Source organism: Drosophila miranda, chromosome 4, assembly GCF_003369915.1.
Source record: "Drosophila miranda strain MSH22 chromosome 4, D.miranda_PacBio2.1, whole genome shotgun sequence".
Taxonomy (NCBI): domain Eukaryota; kingdom Metazoa; phylum Arthropoda; class Insecta; order Diptera; family Drosophilidae; genus Drosophila; species Drosophila miranda.
This window is the reverse complement of record NC_046677.1, coordinates 7,686,620-7,701,241: the sequence shown is the minus strand read 5'-3', so window position 1 is coordinate 7,701,241 and position 14,622 is coordinate 7,686,620. Positions and strand designations below refer to the sequence as shown.

General features: G+C 43.5%; 5 protein-coding genes and 1 long non-coding RNA gene across 7 annotated transcripts; 3 read left to right on the top strand and 3 right to left on the bottom strand.

The window, feature by feature from the left end:
* Nucleotides 1-382: 382 nt before the first annotated feature.
* LOC108163826 (cyclin-dependent kinases regulatory subunit) lies at nt 383-1,833 on the bottom strand. The gene is made up of 2 exons (XM_017299314.2): nt 1,401-1,833; nt 383-1,313 (listed from the first exon to the last, which is right to left on the bottom strand). The coding sequence occupies exons 1-2, from the start codon at nt 1,454-1,456 to the stop codon at nt 1,142-1,144; spliced, it is 228 nt and encodes a 75-aa protein (XP_017154803.1). The 5' UTR covers nt 1,457-1,833; the 3' UTR covers nt 383-1,141.
* Nucleotides 1,834-2,075: 242 nt separating this feature from the next.
* On the top strand, nt 2,076-7,569 carry LOC117189081. 2 transcript variants are annotated; one of them, XR_004473147.1, is made up of 2 exons: nt 2,076-2,500; nt 7,039-7,569. It is a non-coding gene; the product is annotated as an uncharacterized LOC117189081 (long non-coding RNA). The 2 variants fall into 2 exon arrangements; XR_004473146.1 differs by having other exon boundaries at nt 2,078-2,334.
* Nucleotides 2,696-7,696, bottom strand: LOC108163234 (probable RNA helicase armi). The gene is made up of 8 exons (XM_017298392.2): nt 7,443-7,696; nt 7,262-7,345; nt 7,092-7,195; nt 6,107-6,741; nt 5,620-6,048; nt 4,008-5,549; nt 3,141-3,938; nt 2,696-3,068 (listed from the first exon to the last, which is right to left on the bottom strand). Exons 1-8 carry the CDS (start codon nt 7,679-7,681, stop codon nt 2,733-2,735), a joined length of 4,167 nt encoding a protein of 1,388 aa, XP_017153881.2. The 5' UTR covers nt 7,682-7,696; the 3' UTR covers nt 2,696-2,732.
* Nucleotides 7,697-9,218: 1,522 nt separating this feature from the next.
* LOC108161341 (proliferating cell nuclear antigen) lies at nt 9,219-10,311 on the bottom strand. Its single transcript, XM_017295578.2, has 2 exons — nt 10,005-10,311; nt 9,219-9,947 (listed from the first exon to the last, which is right to left on the bottom strand). The coding sequence occupies exons 1-2, from the start codon at nt 10,110-10,112 to the stop codon at nt 9,288-9,290; spliced, it is 768 nt and encodes a 255-aa protein (XP_017151067.1). The 5' UTR covers nt 10,113-10,311; the 3' UTR covers nt 9,219-9,287.
* An 848-nt stretch (nt 10,312-11,159) lies between these two features.
* LOC108163061 (E3 ubiquitin-protein ligase Hakai) lies at nt 11,160-12,804 on the top strand. The gene is made up of 3 exons (XM_017298132.2): nt 11,160-11,608; nt 11,669-12,180; nt 12,243-12,804. Exons 1-3 carry the CDS (start codon nt 11,260-11,262, stop codon nt 12,684-12,686), a joined length of 1,305 nt encoding a protein of 434 aa, XP_017153621.1. The 5' UTR covers nt 11,160-11,259; the 3' UTR covers nt 12,687-12,804.
* A 320-nt stretch (nt 12,805-13,124) lies between these two features.
* LOC108163063 (probable phosphomevalonate kinase) lies at nt 13,125-14,426 on the top strand. Its single transcript, XM_017298136.2, has 2 exons — nt 13,125-13,558; nt 13,615-14,426. Exons 1-2 carry the CDS (start codon nt 13,485-13,487, stop codon nt 14,096-14,098), a joined length of 558 nt encoding a protein of 185 aa, XP_017153625.1. The 5' UTR covers nt 13,125-13,484; the 3' UTR covers nt 14,099-14,426.
* The last annotated feature ends 196 nt before the right edge of the window (nt 14,427-14,622 follow it).

The window sequence follows — 14,622 nt, the reverse complement described above, 5'->3', positions numbered from 1 at the left end:
ATTAGCTTCAAATTGCTGGACTTCCTTATTATTACATCTAATTGCCTCATTTTTGGGATGGACTCTGATGAAAGTCGCATTCAGTAGATCTTTGTATAACTGTTTCAAGCACCAATCCATTTCGGGATGAAAACTGATTTAAGGTCTTACAATGACCGTCATTCTGGGTATCTTCACTGCAAATAAAATATCAGTTTAAGGTACGAAAGAAAACAATTTACTTACACTGAGGTCAAAGGATAAAAGAACGTCTTCCGTTTACTAGGTTCTTCCATCCAAATCCCCAATTTAGAAGAGTTCCTTATTAGTATCCCCCACACTTTGAAGGATAACATTCAGATTTGATCGATTTCGAAAAACTTTAAGCAATCAACGCCTCAAGTTTTCCATACATTAAACATATTTATTACAAGTTTATAAGTAGAATGTGTAAACATGTATATGTATTATTGATAAACAAATTTCAAGATCACAAATCAGATTTTCTTTTAAGATTACATGTGAGCAAAGTGGTTTTTCGTATCCAACGTACTGCAAAATGGTAATAAACTAATGGCAAAATGCATTTAAATGTACGGAGAGGAATGTGGGAACCTATATCCAGTGTTTCACTATCCCCCTCCTCTATGAAAAGGTTACAAACTGAAGGCAACGGACTTGCCCCATGGCAAAGAAGTGATCCAAATGGCCACTAAGATTTTCATATCATCTATGGGGTAGTGTGGTATTTTGAGCTTAAAGAACTTTCTAAAATAGTTAAAATTGCTTTTTAAAACAGACTATAGATCGCGTTAAACAAAGAGTACAAATAGAAGTATAGCTAGTGCTCCACTATGCCAGTCCTCTATATGGGATAAAGGTGATGAAAATATGCCCACTTTGGTGTACGTATCTATGGGGTAGGAGTACGTGCAGGTAGGGGTTACAGAGTATAAATATTTGTTATAAGAAGTATTCGAGAAAGTGCAGGGTGACGATCGCAACAGTTGGTTCCACATCCACCACCACCAATACACGGACACCAGCAGCAGCTGCCGGACGTCGTATGTGTGTTTGTGTGTTTGTGTATGCGAGCGCTACCTCCTTCCCCTTGCAAGACGCTGACTGTATGTGTTGGCATGTGTGAGTGTGTTTTCTCCCTTTAATCCTCCATTTTGGGCCGTCGAAAAAGCAGGATATGTGGCTCTGGCTTGTGAATCATATAGTGGATCCATCCGCGCGACTGTTGCACACCAATCGATCGCCATTCGGTCTCCGTCATCAGATGGGTCTTGGGCACCAGCTTCACCAGCTCCTTGGGCAAGACCACATGTCTGTGCGCACAAATACAAGAACAAACACAAATGGACTTGAGTATATGTATACATTTACAGTTGCTATCGGGATTCGCACGCACTCACCTATACTCGAATTTCTCATCGAAATATTTTTCCGAATAGTAAATATCTTTACTCATTTTATTGCTGTGCAAAAACTGTTGTGGTCCTCCTGAGACGCGCACTTGACCTTGAATTGGAAGTGTGCTGGAATGCCTGAATGCTGATATGCTGCAAAGCAAGGGATGCGATGTGCGAATTTTTCAGCTCTTCTGCAAAGTCGGCGTCTTCTTCGATTCCGGGTGAAAGCGCCACTCGATCGTTAGTCTTTCGCTCCGAAGTTGCAATATCTTCGTATGTTTTCCTTGTGTCTCCGCTTATTTGGAATGTATTTGAATCGTTTTATCACAATTATATTTAGCTGGCAAAGCAATTTTTACGTTTTCAGTAAATTTTTGACGCGATTTTCAATTTAAGAGACGCGCTCGCAGTGTGACCGCGCATTTATTGATAAAATATACCGCCTTATCCTCAGAAACATACCACATATACCGTCTCATTTTCAAAAAATACCGTAAATATACTGACGAATTATTTGTATTCAAGATTCGGTTGGATATTACCAGCTAGCTAAGACCCTCAGCTCTGAACTTATAGTTTTATCCGACTATAAAATCAATTTCTTAGAAGGCTGGTTAAATTAAAACTTTGCATTGCTTATAAAATATATACTGGAAAATACCATGAAAAGTATACAATTCTGCAAGGGGTGTGAGCTAGACGTGGTGGCATGAAAATCAGTGTTACCGCGGATATTCCGATAAAATATAACGCCTGCCCCTTAGAAATATAGCAAAATGAAATACGAACTTAAACCACTTAAGCATCCTCTATTTTAACAGTATTACAACTTGAGTATAACCGCGGAAAATAATAATAAAGAAGAATAAATATTTTTGTAGATCCAACCGACCAAATCGTCTATGTAGTAGATACCTGGTTGGTGGGTTGGATTTGGGTATGTGTTTGCTATGGAAGTCATACTGTTTAGTCTTTTCATTTGTCAATGAAGATCTGTGCAATATTTTATTATTAATACCAAGGCCAGTTGGCAGAGAAACGGACAGACGGGCATCGCTAGATCAAATCGCCCTTCAGGCCGATCAGGAATATAATTTCTTCGGGTGCGTTAACTGCTTCCTCAAGAGTTTACAAAGAATGAAATACATGAAATGCTGAGCACAGTACGTGTTTGCTGCTTCAAAAATTCTGCACGGTGTATACACGAATGCTCCGAGGATGCAGCTGTAGATTTCCCGTTTAGACAGGCCGTCTACGACTCCCGTCCCCTCAATAAGAAAGTTAAAATTAAAATAAAGTTATGGCTTTTAGGTATTCGTCATATTTTTATTAACTCTAGTCCCAGAAGTCAAGTGTTTTCTCGTAATTCTCGCAATCTTCGTAGTTGTCGGAGGCGGCATCTTCATTATCGTTATCATCTGGCAGAAAAGAATTGGGTAATTCACAGCCAAAGTAGGCATTGTTGTTCGCGCAGAATGTCATGAGATGACGCCAATTGTCGTCGACGCTGAGGAGATAGGGATTACCGTATATGACCAACAAAGCGCGGGCGCGCGATATGGCGACATTCATGCGCCTACGACTACGCACAAATCCAAGGGCCAGGGCGGCGTCTTTGCAGAGAAGCGTCTCAGATGAGCGCACAGTGGAAATCAGCATTATGTCGCGCTCCTGGGTAATAAGGATCAAGATATATATACATTACATACTATACAGATTGCGTAAGACTTCATATATGCTCACCTGTCCTTGAAACTCTTCAGTGGAGCCAACCTTTGGCATGACAATATCTGTGACCATGAACAGGCCCCTTAGCGTCTTCACTTGCTTCGCATAGGGCGTCAGAATGCCAATTTGATCGGGAGTCACTCCGGAACGATACAGCGATAAGACCATCAGATAGAGTTCCCTGGCTTCGAGCGGATTGTACCACGAGGGCGAGTCGTTGTCCTGCAGATTCAGCCCCTTAATCCCAACGAAGCAGACACCGTGGTTACGAGGCATTCCCGTACCCAGTAAGGGCTGCACTTTGGCCAACAAGGTGACTTCTCGGGAATCCTCCTCGGATACCGTTGGTATCAATTCATCGTCATAGAATAGCTTACTATATGTGGCCATAACCGAGGGCAGGGCCCGATAATTGTGCAAAAGCTTTGTTAGCACAAGGGGATTATATCCAGAGCTGTCTGGGTACCCGACCAGGTCCTTGGCATACGGCTGAGTGTTCAGCAGGCGCTCCAGCATTGAGATGCTGAAACCACAGTCAACTCCATATCTGCTGTTTATTATAGGCTGCAACTGATGCGGATCACCGGCCAGGATGACCCGACCCCGATCCTTGGATAGCAGAGCCGCGGGCATCAACGTTTCCGGCTCGGTCGTCTGGCCGGCCTCATCCACAAACAGGTGGGTGAAGTGTCCGCCCGGAAATGACATCTGCATAAAGCTTCCCAGAGTGGCACAGGTGCCGATGCTCAAGCGATGGGTACCCATAAACTTCCACTGGCAGCGCAGCTTCAGACCCGAAGCGGTGACCAGCATCTAAACGGGAGGGGAGACTCAGAGTTGCAGATGGCGATAGAAGAACGAAATGGACTGAAATGCACTTACGGTGTTCTCAGCGGTTCCATCGGCGCATATGTCCAAGGTCGCGCAGTAGGGCATCAGCTCTGGTGGAATGAGTTCCTTCTCAATCACATTTTGCGATACGATTCGAATGAAATCGCCAGCGACAAGTGCTTTGCTGGCAATGATACGCTTGGTAATGAGATCCGCAGCACTGTTCGAGGGTGTGGCCACCAAGATGCGGCAACTAGGTAGGTTTCGTATTGTCTGCAGCACCGCCTCCACCAGGGTGACGGTCTTGCCGGTTCCGGGCGGACCGAAGATCACGTATGGCAGGTTCGTGGCCTCGCCCCGCAGGATATTAAAGACGGCTCGCTTCTGAATGCAGTTCAGGGATTTGTTGTACCACTCCAGCTTCGTGTCGAACAGATACATATCCTCTTCATTAGCGAGGTGCACCTGCAATTGCGGATGATCGCGCTTGACCACCTTGCTGGGAAAGAGGAACTGCTCGCCCATGGTGGTGACCACTTGATTGATGGCATGGTGTTGCTTTCTAAGGCAAAATCGGGAGAAATAGAACTCCAGACGGTAGTCCTGGCCATTGTAACTCGCCTGGAAGTTGGAATCGAACTTCAGCAACACTCGATCGTAGAGTACCTTGTGTATGATGCCAGAGTAGGTTTTTTTATCGTCCTTCCAGGGATCGGTGGCATAGACACTATCGCCTATGACCAACGAGGGCCGACGCTCGGCGAGATTCTCGATTGTGAGGGAGAGATACTCCCCGTCCCGTTCCATGTGGGCCCTGTCTCTGTCAAAGTTTCGAATGCTTACGAACAATTCAATTTCCTCTAAATGCAAGAAGAAACGGAAGCGCTGCACATAGTTGGCCATGCACAGGGACTCTGTCGAGCACGGATACAATCTTTCCAATTCATCGACCATTTCCGTTGCCCGGCAGTCTTTCAGGTAGGCATTGCGCAGACTCTCTGGAACTTCGAAGCCGGCAATGCGGACTACCATAAATCGTCGTCCGACAGATATGCTTCCACCGCTAACCACATCCAATGTTTTGTTCCACACTTGTCTGGCATAGCTACGGTTGCGCTGCTTCTCCGATCTGCCAGAGGCCACAAAACTTTCGGCGGCAACCAGACGAAGCTCTGCTTCGTCGGCCTGCTTTTGTGTGTCGCAGGCAATGATCTTGAAAGAGCGCACCACCTTAAAATTATTAAAGTGCAGGGTATATTTCTCCGCCCATTCGCCGATGCAGCGGGCCTCCACCTCAAGAATCACCAAAAGGCTGCCGTCAACAGCAATACTGGTTTTGCCAATTGGCTCGATCACACTCATCTGTGACTTGTGGCCATGGTCTAGCTGGACTTTCAGGAGCTGCAACTTGCGATTCGTATTGTTTTGTACCTTGACGGTGACCTTTCGTGTCTCCCACAGTTCAGTGGTTATGAAGCGGGTTGCGCCAGTGATGATGACAGCCCGATCGTCGCAATAGGTCTTCTCTTTCTTGATGCTCAGAAAGCTACTCTCCTGCGGGGTCGCTTTGATGGCGCGAAGCGTGAATTTTGACTGAAGGAGTAACGATTATTGCAAAAATTCTTATTTTGTGTTTCTATTTATCCCATCATATTCAACTTACGTAATTACATTCGATGAGATCCACCAGGACGTAATCGCCCATGTAAAGATCTGTACCAGAGGGGAAATTCTCCCGCAGCAAATAGGCATTGTTGTCAAGAACAGCGAACTCGGGGAAACAGCGCTCCACCTTGCGTTTTTCGTTTGAGAGAATGCGTGTTGGGAACAACTTCAGCAACTGGAGAATTTCCCCTTGCTTGTCCACATAGCCATCGTCCAGCTGGACAGCGCACTCGAGTGTCACCATGTCGCCCATCTTTGGTACAAATGTCATCTCAACGTTCTCCAGGTCAAACATTTGATGTCCCGCGCTGGTTTCCAGTTCGATGGTGGATTTCTGGCGCCCGATGACGATGCCGAGGATAGTACGCTCCTGCGTTTTGAAGTAGGTAGAGTCTTCAAGCTTTAAGTCCTCCATCGCCTGCCTTATCTGAAAGGGAATGGGACTTCGGATAACATATTTCTTGTTTGGATCGCTCGAGTCATACCGTTGAATCTGTGATCTCTTCTCCCCAGTTCTGCTCAATAACCTTGAGTATCTTGACCACTTTAAGGGAGTCCTCTTTCCCCTTCTTGTACCCCAAATACTCGACCACTGAGCCCACAACAAGCTGATGATATATATGGTCGGAAGCCTGGCCGTCGAAGATGATGTACTTATCGATGACACCACCGTTCTTGCTCAGAGAGGTGATGACGCCCAGACGGCTTGAACAGAACTTATCGTCAGGCTCTTTCCCCTCGCTGTTGTCTATGTCAAGATTGCTTTTGATAATGTTGTGCATGGACGAAGACTCTTTTTGCCGCTGCTCTCTGAGCAACTGGAGATCCAAAAAATTGTTAGTTCGCTCAAACACCTCCATGTTCCGCTCACGCTCGCGCTCCTCCCTATTCCACCAATATCGCAGAAATCCAATCATATTGGATTTTTTTCGTTGGTCTTCTACTGTTGCGGCTTCTTTTCCAGGCTTTCGTACATCCAATCCGTTTCGCTGATGTAGCTTAATTCCTTGCGCAAACTTTGCAGACGCTGCAAATGGTTGTCGCTGGACTCTGCTTGCGACCCGCTTCCGCCCGCAAGCTGAGACTCTGCCTTTTCCGACTGATTCTCCGGTTTCTTTGTCTAGAATACGAAACAAACAAAAAGAATTACAAAAAAATGTTCAGGGAATAAACATTTTGGACCATTTCTAATATAAGCAGAGGGTAACTTTTTCGTTTCTAAAGCTTCGATCTCGCATACTTTCGTATTTTAATGTTTATTTGTTAAGATTCTCTCTTTTTCCCCTTTCGGTTTTTCCCTCTACTTTCTAGTCGCCATGTGCATGCATGGCGACTCTGATCTGGAAATGCGCCACCCTGTACTTATTTCTTTTACCGTTCGTTTTTACCTCTCTCTCTTTCTTACGCTGAGAAACAGCAACAACGTAACGGAATGCCAAAAGCAAACACACAACTACAACAACAACAAACCTCTGCTCCGCTGCTCGCGTCTGTGGGAGTTTGTGCACTGCCGCTCGATGATGCCTCTTCTTTGATGGTAATGCCGGTCGCCTCGTTGGACATCGTCTGCAAAGCTGTAAAGATAAGAAAACATAAGCCGCGCGAAATTTGAGCCGGCCCCAAAATATATAAGCACTTACAAAGTGTCGGCAACGGAATGTGCACGAAAAGCAAAATCACTCGAAACCCAGAATCTCAATCTAGAATATTCCCAAAGAACAACACTGCGAGGTTGTGACAAAAAAGTATAAAATCAAGCTGTAAAGTTTCGAAATTACAATTACCCGCGCGAAATTCGAGCCACCACAAACAAACACTTACCAACTGCTTGCCGCCGCAATGCGAAGAAAAGCAAAAAGCACTCGAAACTCGTCTTTACGGAAGAAACCGAACAGACCCAGAAGGATCCAATACAAACCGGCGAAGTTTTGGCGGAAAAAGAAAATGGTAAATGACAAAACGACGAACGAAGGAGGCACAGAAAACTTGAAATTCGGCACAAAATTAAGACCCAATTTTTCGTCTGACCCCAAGAAATATACCAAAATATACCGTCTCATTTTCAATATAAAAATAATAACTTAACCCACTTAAGCCCCCTTTATTTAAAATGGTTAACAACTTGAGTTAAGCCGCCGAAAATAATACACATAATAATAATAAATACTCCTGTAGGTCCATCGTATTCTTATCTTATTATCATTTCACCTAATATTTTTCATTCATCATTTTCGTGGAGAGTATTTTAATATACTCTGGTCAACAATGGGTAATTGTTTTCCATGATTGGAAATCATAGTCCCAAAATTTAATATTCGGCTACTAGCAAACTAAGACCCACAGCCCTGCCCACATAACTGTATCCCATTAATGAATCAATTTTCTACAGTATGGGCTCTTTTTTAGTACTCCTTTTGATTGAATTTTTTCCAAAATAAGGTTTCAACAAAAAAGGTCGAAAAATAAAATATATGTTGCTGGTATTGGAAGACTTGTTGCTTGTCAATCTTGTATGGGCATATATGTATGTATGTTCACCCTTTTTCGTTAATTTAATTTTAAAATACTGTTTACAAGCTGTAAAACGTAATTAATAATATCTTTTTCACAGAATGACATGCATGCATTTAATCTATTTTCTGTATATACAGCGATATTGCACTGTTTTGTTGAGATTACTTTAAACCATTTTCTGTATATCTGACAAACATTTTAATTATATAATATTCCCATGGTGCCTCTTAAATTTATTTTAAATTTTAAATAATTTAATTAACATTTATTAATTAATATAAAAACAATTGTTTGTTGTAAATCTTGTAAATATTGTAAGCTGATTGTGAGTTGCTGCTGTGACCGCAACTCTACATTTTAAAATACACATGTAACAGTGAGATCTAACAGGAGTGTGGATACCAAATTTTGCTGCTCTAGCCTCAATAGGCTCTGAGATCTGTGGATGCCGAACATTTTTGTCCTTTGCGGGTCGGAAAGGGGAGGGGTGAAATTTTGAAATATACTTGTGCAGGTTCGATATCACAGGAGTGTGGATACCAAATTTTGTTGCTCTAGCTCTTATAGTCTCTCAGATCTAGGCGCTCACTTTTTGCAATAGGCAAAGCCGACAATGAAACGCGTGTGTCAGATAAAGACAGAGCGAGAAAGAACGAAATTGTTTTCATCATTCTGACTATAATAATTATACGATCTGGTTTAGATCTGGTTCTGCATTTTAGAAGATATAGTCATTCTCTAAGATTTTGCGTTTTCTGTTTTCTCGTATCTTTGAAATTGTGGATGCCACAGATTTTCGCCCTTTGTGGGGGCGGGGCGAAGTTTTAAAATATACTTGTAACAGTGACATATCATAGAAGTCTGAATACAAAATTTCGTTGCTCTAGCTCTTGTAGTCTTTGAGCCCTAGGCGCTGATAGGTACGGACAGACGGACAGACAGATAGGGCTCAATCGACTCGGCTATTGATGCTGATCAAGAATATATATACATTATGAGATTGGAAACGCTTCCTTCTGGACGTTACACACATCCACTTTCAACACAAATCTAATATACCCCTATACTCATTTTGAGTATCGGGTATAAAAAAAGTAAGATGAATATTTCGAATTTGGTGAAAATATTGCACATCATGTTTTCTTTAACATTTTAGGCGTCCGCTTCATCCACCTTTGGGGCCAGATAGTAACGTATATACCCATAATCCTCAATAGGGTACTCCACCAGCAGAGGAACATCCGGTGCTAGACAAATCTTGACCCGATTCGACAGCGGTGTGGCTCGTGTGAAAGTGTTCAGGTAGCGTCCAGCAAAGGATTGGGTAATGGGCTCATCCACGTCTATGGTGATGTCTCCCTTTGACGTATCGGTGAGCTTAATGTTGGCGGAACCCATGTCGCCGTTGGCCGAGAACTTGATGCCCTGCTTGGTGCAGGATATCACCACAGATTCGCTGAACATGCTCATGTCTCTGCAGATACGAGCAAACTCGCTGGATGGCATCTGCACGATGCAGGCGTAGTTCGTTTCGGGAATGCCCAAATGATCCTGGTCCAGATTCAGCAGCTTTAGCTCGTAATCCGCTGTGCGACTTTTGTTGTCCGACTCGAAACTAAGGAGCAGCTTGTCGGCTTTGTCAGCCGCAGTAAGGGTGACGGCGTCATCGCCGCTGGCGCTCTTGACGACTTTGGCCAGGGATTTGAGATCCAAACCAAGAGAGACATTTCTATCGCAGCGGTATTTCTCGAAGCCTTCTGTCTGGAGGCTGAGGGCCACCAGTGAAACGTGAGAATTGTCCATAGACTGCAGCTAATTGGAGAAATCAAAAATGTATAAATCCTTTGTTGGAATGGATTGTTACTGTACCGTTATGCCCGTTTCGGTGCAGTCCAAGGTGCTCTGCGAGATTATCTCTTTGAGGGCGTCCACGATCTTCTTCAGAAGCAGAGTCTCTCCAAACCGTGCCTCCAGCATCGTACTTAAATTAATTTAAATATTTTCTGTCAATTTCACAATCGGAAATAAACAAATAGACACGAACAGCTGTTCAGCAAATGATGACAACAAATGAGTCTGCAAATACCAGCAACATTGACGTCACAACCTGCGACTATTGAACATTTTTGTTGAAACCGTGTTTTTGTCAAAACAGAAACCATGCAAGTACTTAAAAGTAGTTAATCCTGATCAAAATTGATTTATCAATCATAAAAAATTATCTGGGCAAACCTGAAAGATCTATGTAGCTGGGAATATTCGGCGGAAGATCAAAAACGAGTATTTATGGGTGAATAACCGGCTGACAACAATGATTCCCGTCAACATTAATTTCCATACCCTAGGGAAGGATGTTATAGAATTGAGAAAGTGTTTGTCATCCCAGGCTCCGTAGGTATCAGGATCGAGATAAATATACACAAGATACTAATAATGTACTTGAAAATGTCTAAAGAATATCAATTTGAGAAAAGGTCACAATAAATAACGTTTGATCTTCATATAAAATTAACGAAATAGGGTGTACAAAGGCCTATATACGCATCATGTCTCCAAATACCAGCAACATTGCGACTGTTTTTTTGTCAAACTTTTTTGTTTGTTTTAGTCAAAATGCCATAAAAGCAAGGATTAAAAATAAACCAATTATGTAGAAAATGTATTCATCAATGTCCTAAAATTATGTGGGCAGAACTAAGGGTTTTAGTTAGCCAGAATTATTCAAGGGAATATAAAAATTGAACAATATGAACGACTATCCTCTTTCGCTTTTTGGTTTTGACCCATTTCGCTAAAACCTTTTTTTGTTTGACCATTTTCGCTAAAACCTTTTTTTACGCAAAATGCAATAAAAGAAAGTATTTAGAAAAAACCAGTTAAGTAGAAAAATCATTCATGAATCGTATAAAATTATGTGGGCATGGCTAAATGTGCTATGCTGATCAAAAACGAGGAATATGTAATATAGAACTTGAATTCGTCAGTATATTTACGGTATATTTTTTAAATGACACGGTATGTTTCGGTATATTTCTGACGGTCGGTCACACTGCTCCCAGCTCTAACAAAAAAACAAAAGAAAAACACGCAAATTTGCCAAATAAACTGCATTTAAAGTAACCGAATGGATAACGAAGAAGTGAAACGCGGTCGTGGACGTGGCCGTGGAACTCGAGCTCGTGGCAGGGGTCGCGGGCGAGGACGTGGTCGTGGCAAAAAGATTGACGACACTAGCGTGATTGCAGCCGCCTATGAAGCGGGTGCTGCGGCATCCGTGGCATCACATACAACCGTCCTCGAAGGCAGTCCCGCCAGCACAGACCATGTGGAAGATGCCAACATGCAGGATTTGGACAAGGACAACGAAATGGAGGTGGCCACAGTGTTGGAGGAGCAACAGGCCACAACAAATGCGGATATGACGCCGCCGGCGCCTCAGCAGCAGGTGGCCTTGCCTGTAATGGCCAAAACGAGTAAGAAGCCATCCCAAAGGATTATTTGAACCTCCAAAAACCATTGCTTTGCCCCAACAGTTGACATGGAATCGGACATATCACAGCTGGAGGCACCCACCTTTACCACATTGTCGCGCGGGCCACCGGAGCCGATGTTGCGCCTGAAATGGAACCACAAAGTCAGCCTCATCGGCGAGAAGGTACTGAATCCCATGATCCATTGTTGCGATCAGTGCGACAAGCCCATACTCGTCTACGGCCGGATGATACCATGCAAACACGTCTTCTGCCTGAAGTGTGCCCGCGCCGAGCCCATCAAGAGCTGTCCCCGATGCAGCGACAAGGTGCTGAGAGTTGAGCAGAGCGGCCTGGGCACCGTCTTCATGTGTACCCATGGCGGCAGTCGGTACGGCAGCACGGGTTGTCGACGCACTTATCTGTCCCAGCGCGACCTGCAGGCTCACATCAATCACAGACATGTGGCACCCCAGCTGCCGCCACCGCCAACGGCTCTTGGTGCAGCGGGCGGCGGCGTTGTTGTTGTTGACCCAAAGCTGGCGGACCTGAGCGGCTTGCATAAGCAGCGCAAGGCGAGTGGTACCTATGGCTCCTAAACTAAGCTGTCTTGTCTAAAAACGCTTGCCCCTTGCAGCTCTCCGAGTCACCTGCCTCGTCCTCCTCCTCCTCTGTTGCTCGCTCTTTGTCGCGCCTTCCAGCCATGTCTGTCGGCACCATTCCACCTCCTGGCTCTGCCGCTGCCGTTGCGGCCGCTCAAAACTCCGTCCACGCGCACTCAACGCTCACGCTGGCGAACCTGGCCAGAATCAACAATGCCAACGCCCTGGACTGCCACCAGGGCAAGGCCTCGCTGCACCAGTCGCTGAAAAAGGGTCCGTCCCATCAGTCAGAGTCCGTGGCCGATGCATCATACTACAGCAGCATTCTGGCGTCCTTTGGCAGTGCGGGGCCACCGGGAGCAGCCAGTGGCGGCGTTGCTCCAGCTTCTACCCACAACTCCACTCAAGCCACCTACGAGACGGCCAGTGCAGCGGGCAGCACAAGCGGAAATTGGCAGCAAACGCAATATAGGATATGATAGACCACCACCATACACTCAAGAACAGCGGTTTTTTAGGCAAGTTCGGTTTTAAATTAAGAAGAAAGTTACTGTAAATTAAGAATCGAATGAAATTAAAAGAATGTATTTTAAAGAATACCGTTTGTGTACACCTAATTCTGTTTTTACACGGGTTGAAAATCAAACGTTTTGACTTTGTTTATACGATTTTATTCCATTTAGCACGGTTCAAAGTAACAAAACACAAATAAAAAAAACACAGCTCACAAACAGCTAGAAACCAAACGAAAACAAGAAGGGGCATTAAGAGAATACATATGTACATATGTATTTATATGCAAGCAAAATTTACTGGTCAGAGCAATTATAGATAACAAAAATTTAGGGAAATTCCCTTTTTGTGTAAATTGTGTTTGTGATTTACCCTGTTTTGGATTTTGTCAAAAACAATTGCTTAAAATAATCAAAAAATGTAGCTTTCATTCAAAAACAAACACCTAATAGAATAATTTTTGACTATTTTCAACATAAGTTTAAAAATCCCCGCTCACATAGCGGGCTATCGATGGACACCTATGGAAACTATCGATACACCAGCAGCTGATTTAAATTAAAAATGTAAACAAATCCGATGTTCGCATCAATTTTTGACTGAAATTACCATAAATAAGATGAAACAATGCCTGAGGTTTAACCCAGAGTTCAGGCCTGCGAGAATATCTGATGCAATTCACCAAACATCAGCAGTATTGAGGGCCAGCGCCATTGGAAAAGCAAACGTGAGGCATCCAAAAGTGAAAGTTAGTCAACAGAAAAATGTTGAAAATAGTCTTAATTAGTGGTAAACGCAAGTGCGGCAAGGATTATATATCCGAGAGACTACAAAAGCGGTAAGGGGTGTACAAGTAAAACATTCAGTTAATGAAGTTTTATATCTTTTCAATAGCTTAACGAATCGCGCAATAATTGTACGGATCTCGGAGCCCATCAAATCGGAATGGGCGCGCAAGCTGCAATTGGACCTTAGTGCCTTGCTCAGCGATGGCCCCTACAAGGAGCAGTATCGTCGGGATATGATTGTGTGGAGCGATGAGGTGCGCAACAAGGATTATGGCTACTTTTGCCGTGCAGCCATGGAGGAGGTGCCCCTGGATCAGATCGCTTACGTCATAGTCAGCGATGTGCGGCGGAAGAATGACATTAAATGGTTTCGCGAGACCTATGGCCAGAATATGGTCCGAACTGTACGACTTACCTCACGCCCAGAGACGCGTCAGGCCCGGGGCTGGACCTTCACAAAGGGCATTGATGATGTGCCTTCCGAATGTGATCTGGATGACTACGATAGCTTTGACTTTGTTGTGCCTAATGAAGATGAAAATGATCAGGGATTTATAGACCAGCTATTGGATATGCTGCAACTCAAGTAACTGGAAATTACTATCCAAATTGTACTCGAATATGTATTTTTTATATGAAATGTATTCCAAAAGGTTAAGATAGCTATATCCACATCACCACTTTACACATCACGAATTAATTAAGGGAAATCGCTGATCTTTAAGAAAGCGTTGAGCTATAAAACTGTATGGTTTATAATGGTTGCTGTAACTAACTATTTTCTGCATATTTCATTAAGAAATACATCACAAAAGCCTGTCCTTTCACTTTGAGCGGAACAAAATACGTTGTACTCTCTATTTTTTGTCACAAATGTATAATAAATGTATTATTTATTCAATCATGAAACAAGATACATTTTATTTTGGTTTTCTTTTATTTGAAATTTCCGCCTGATAAATAGTAAGAGCTGTTGTGGCACCACTGTCAACTTGAATGTGGATTTAAATTAAATAAAATTAAATTTAGAAAATTTTGCTTGCAACCTCTAAGGGTTTCTCTTTCAGGAGATGGATACACCCAATACTTTCCATTAAATCCTAGAAATTTGAAT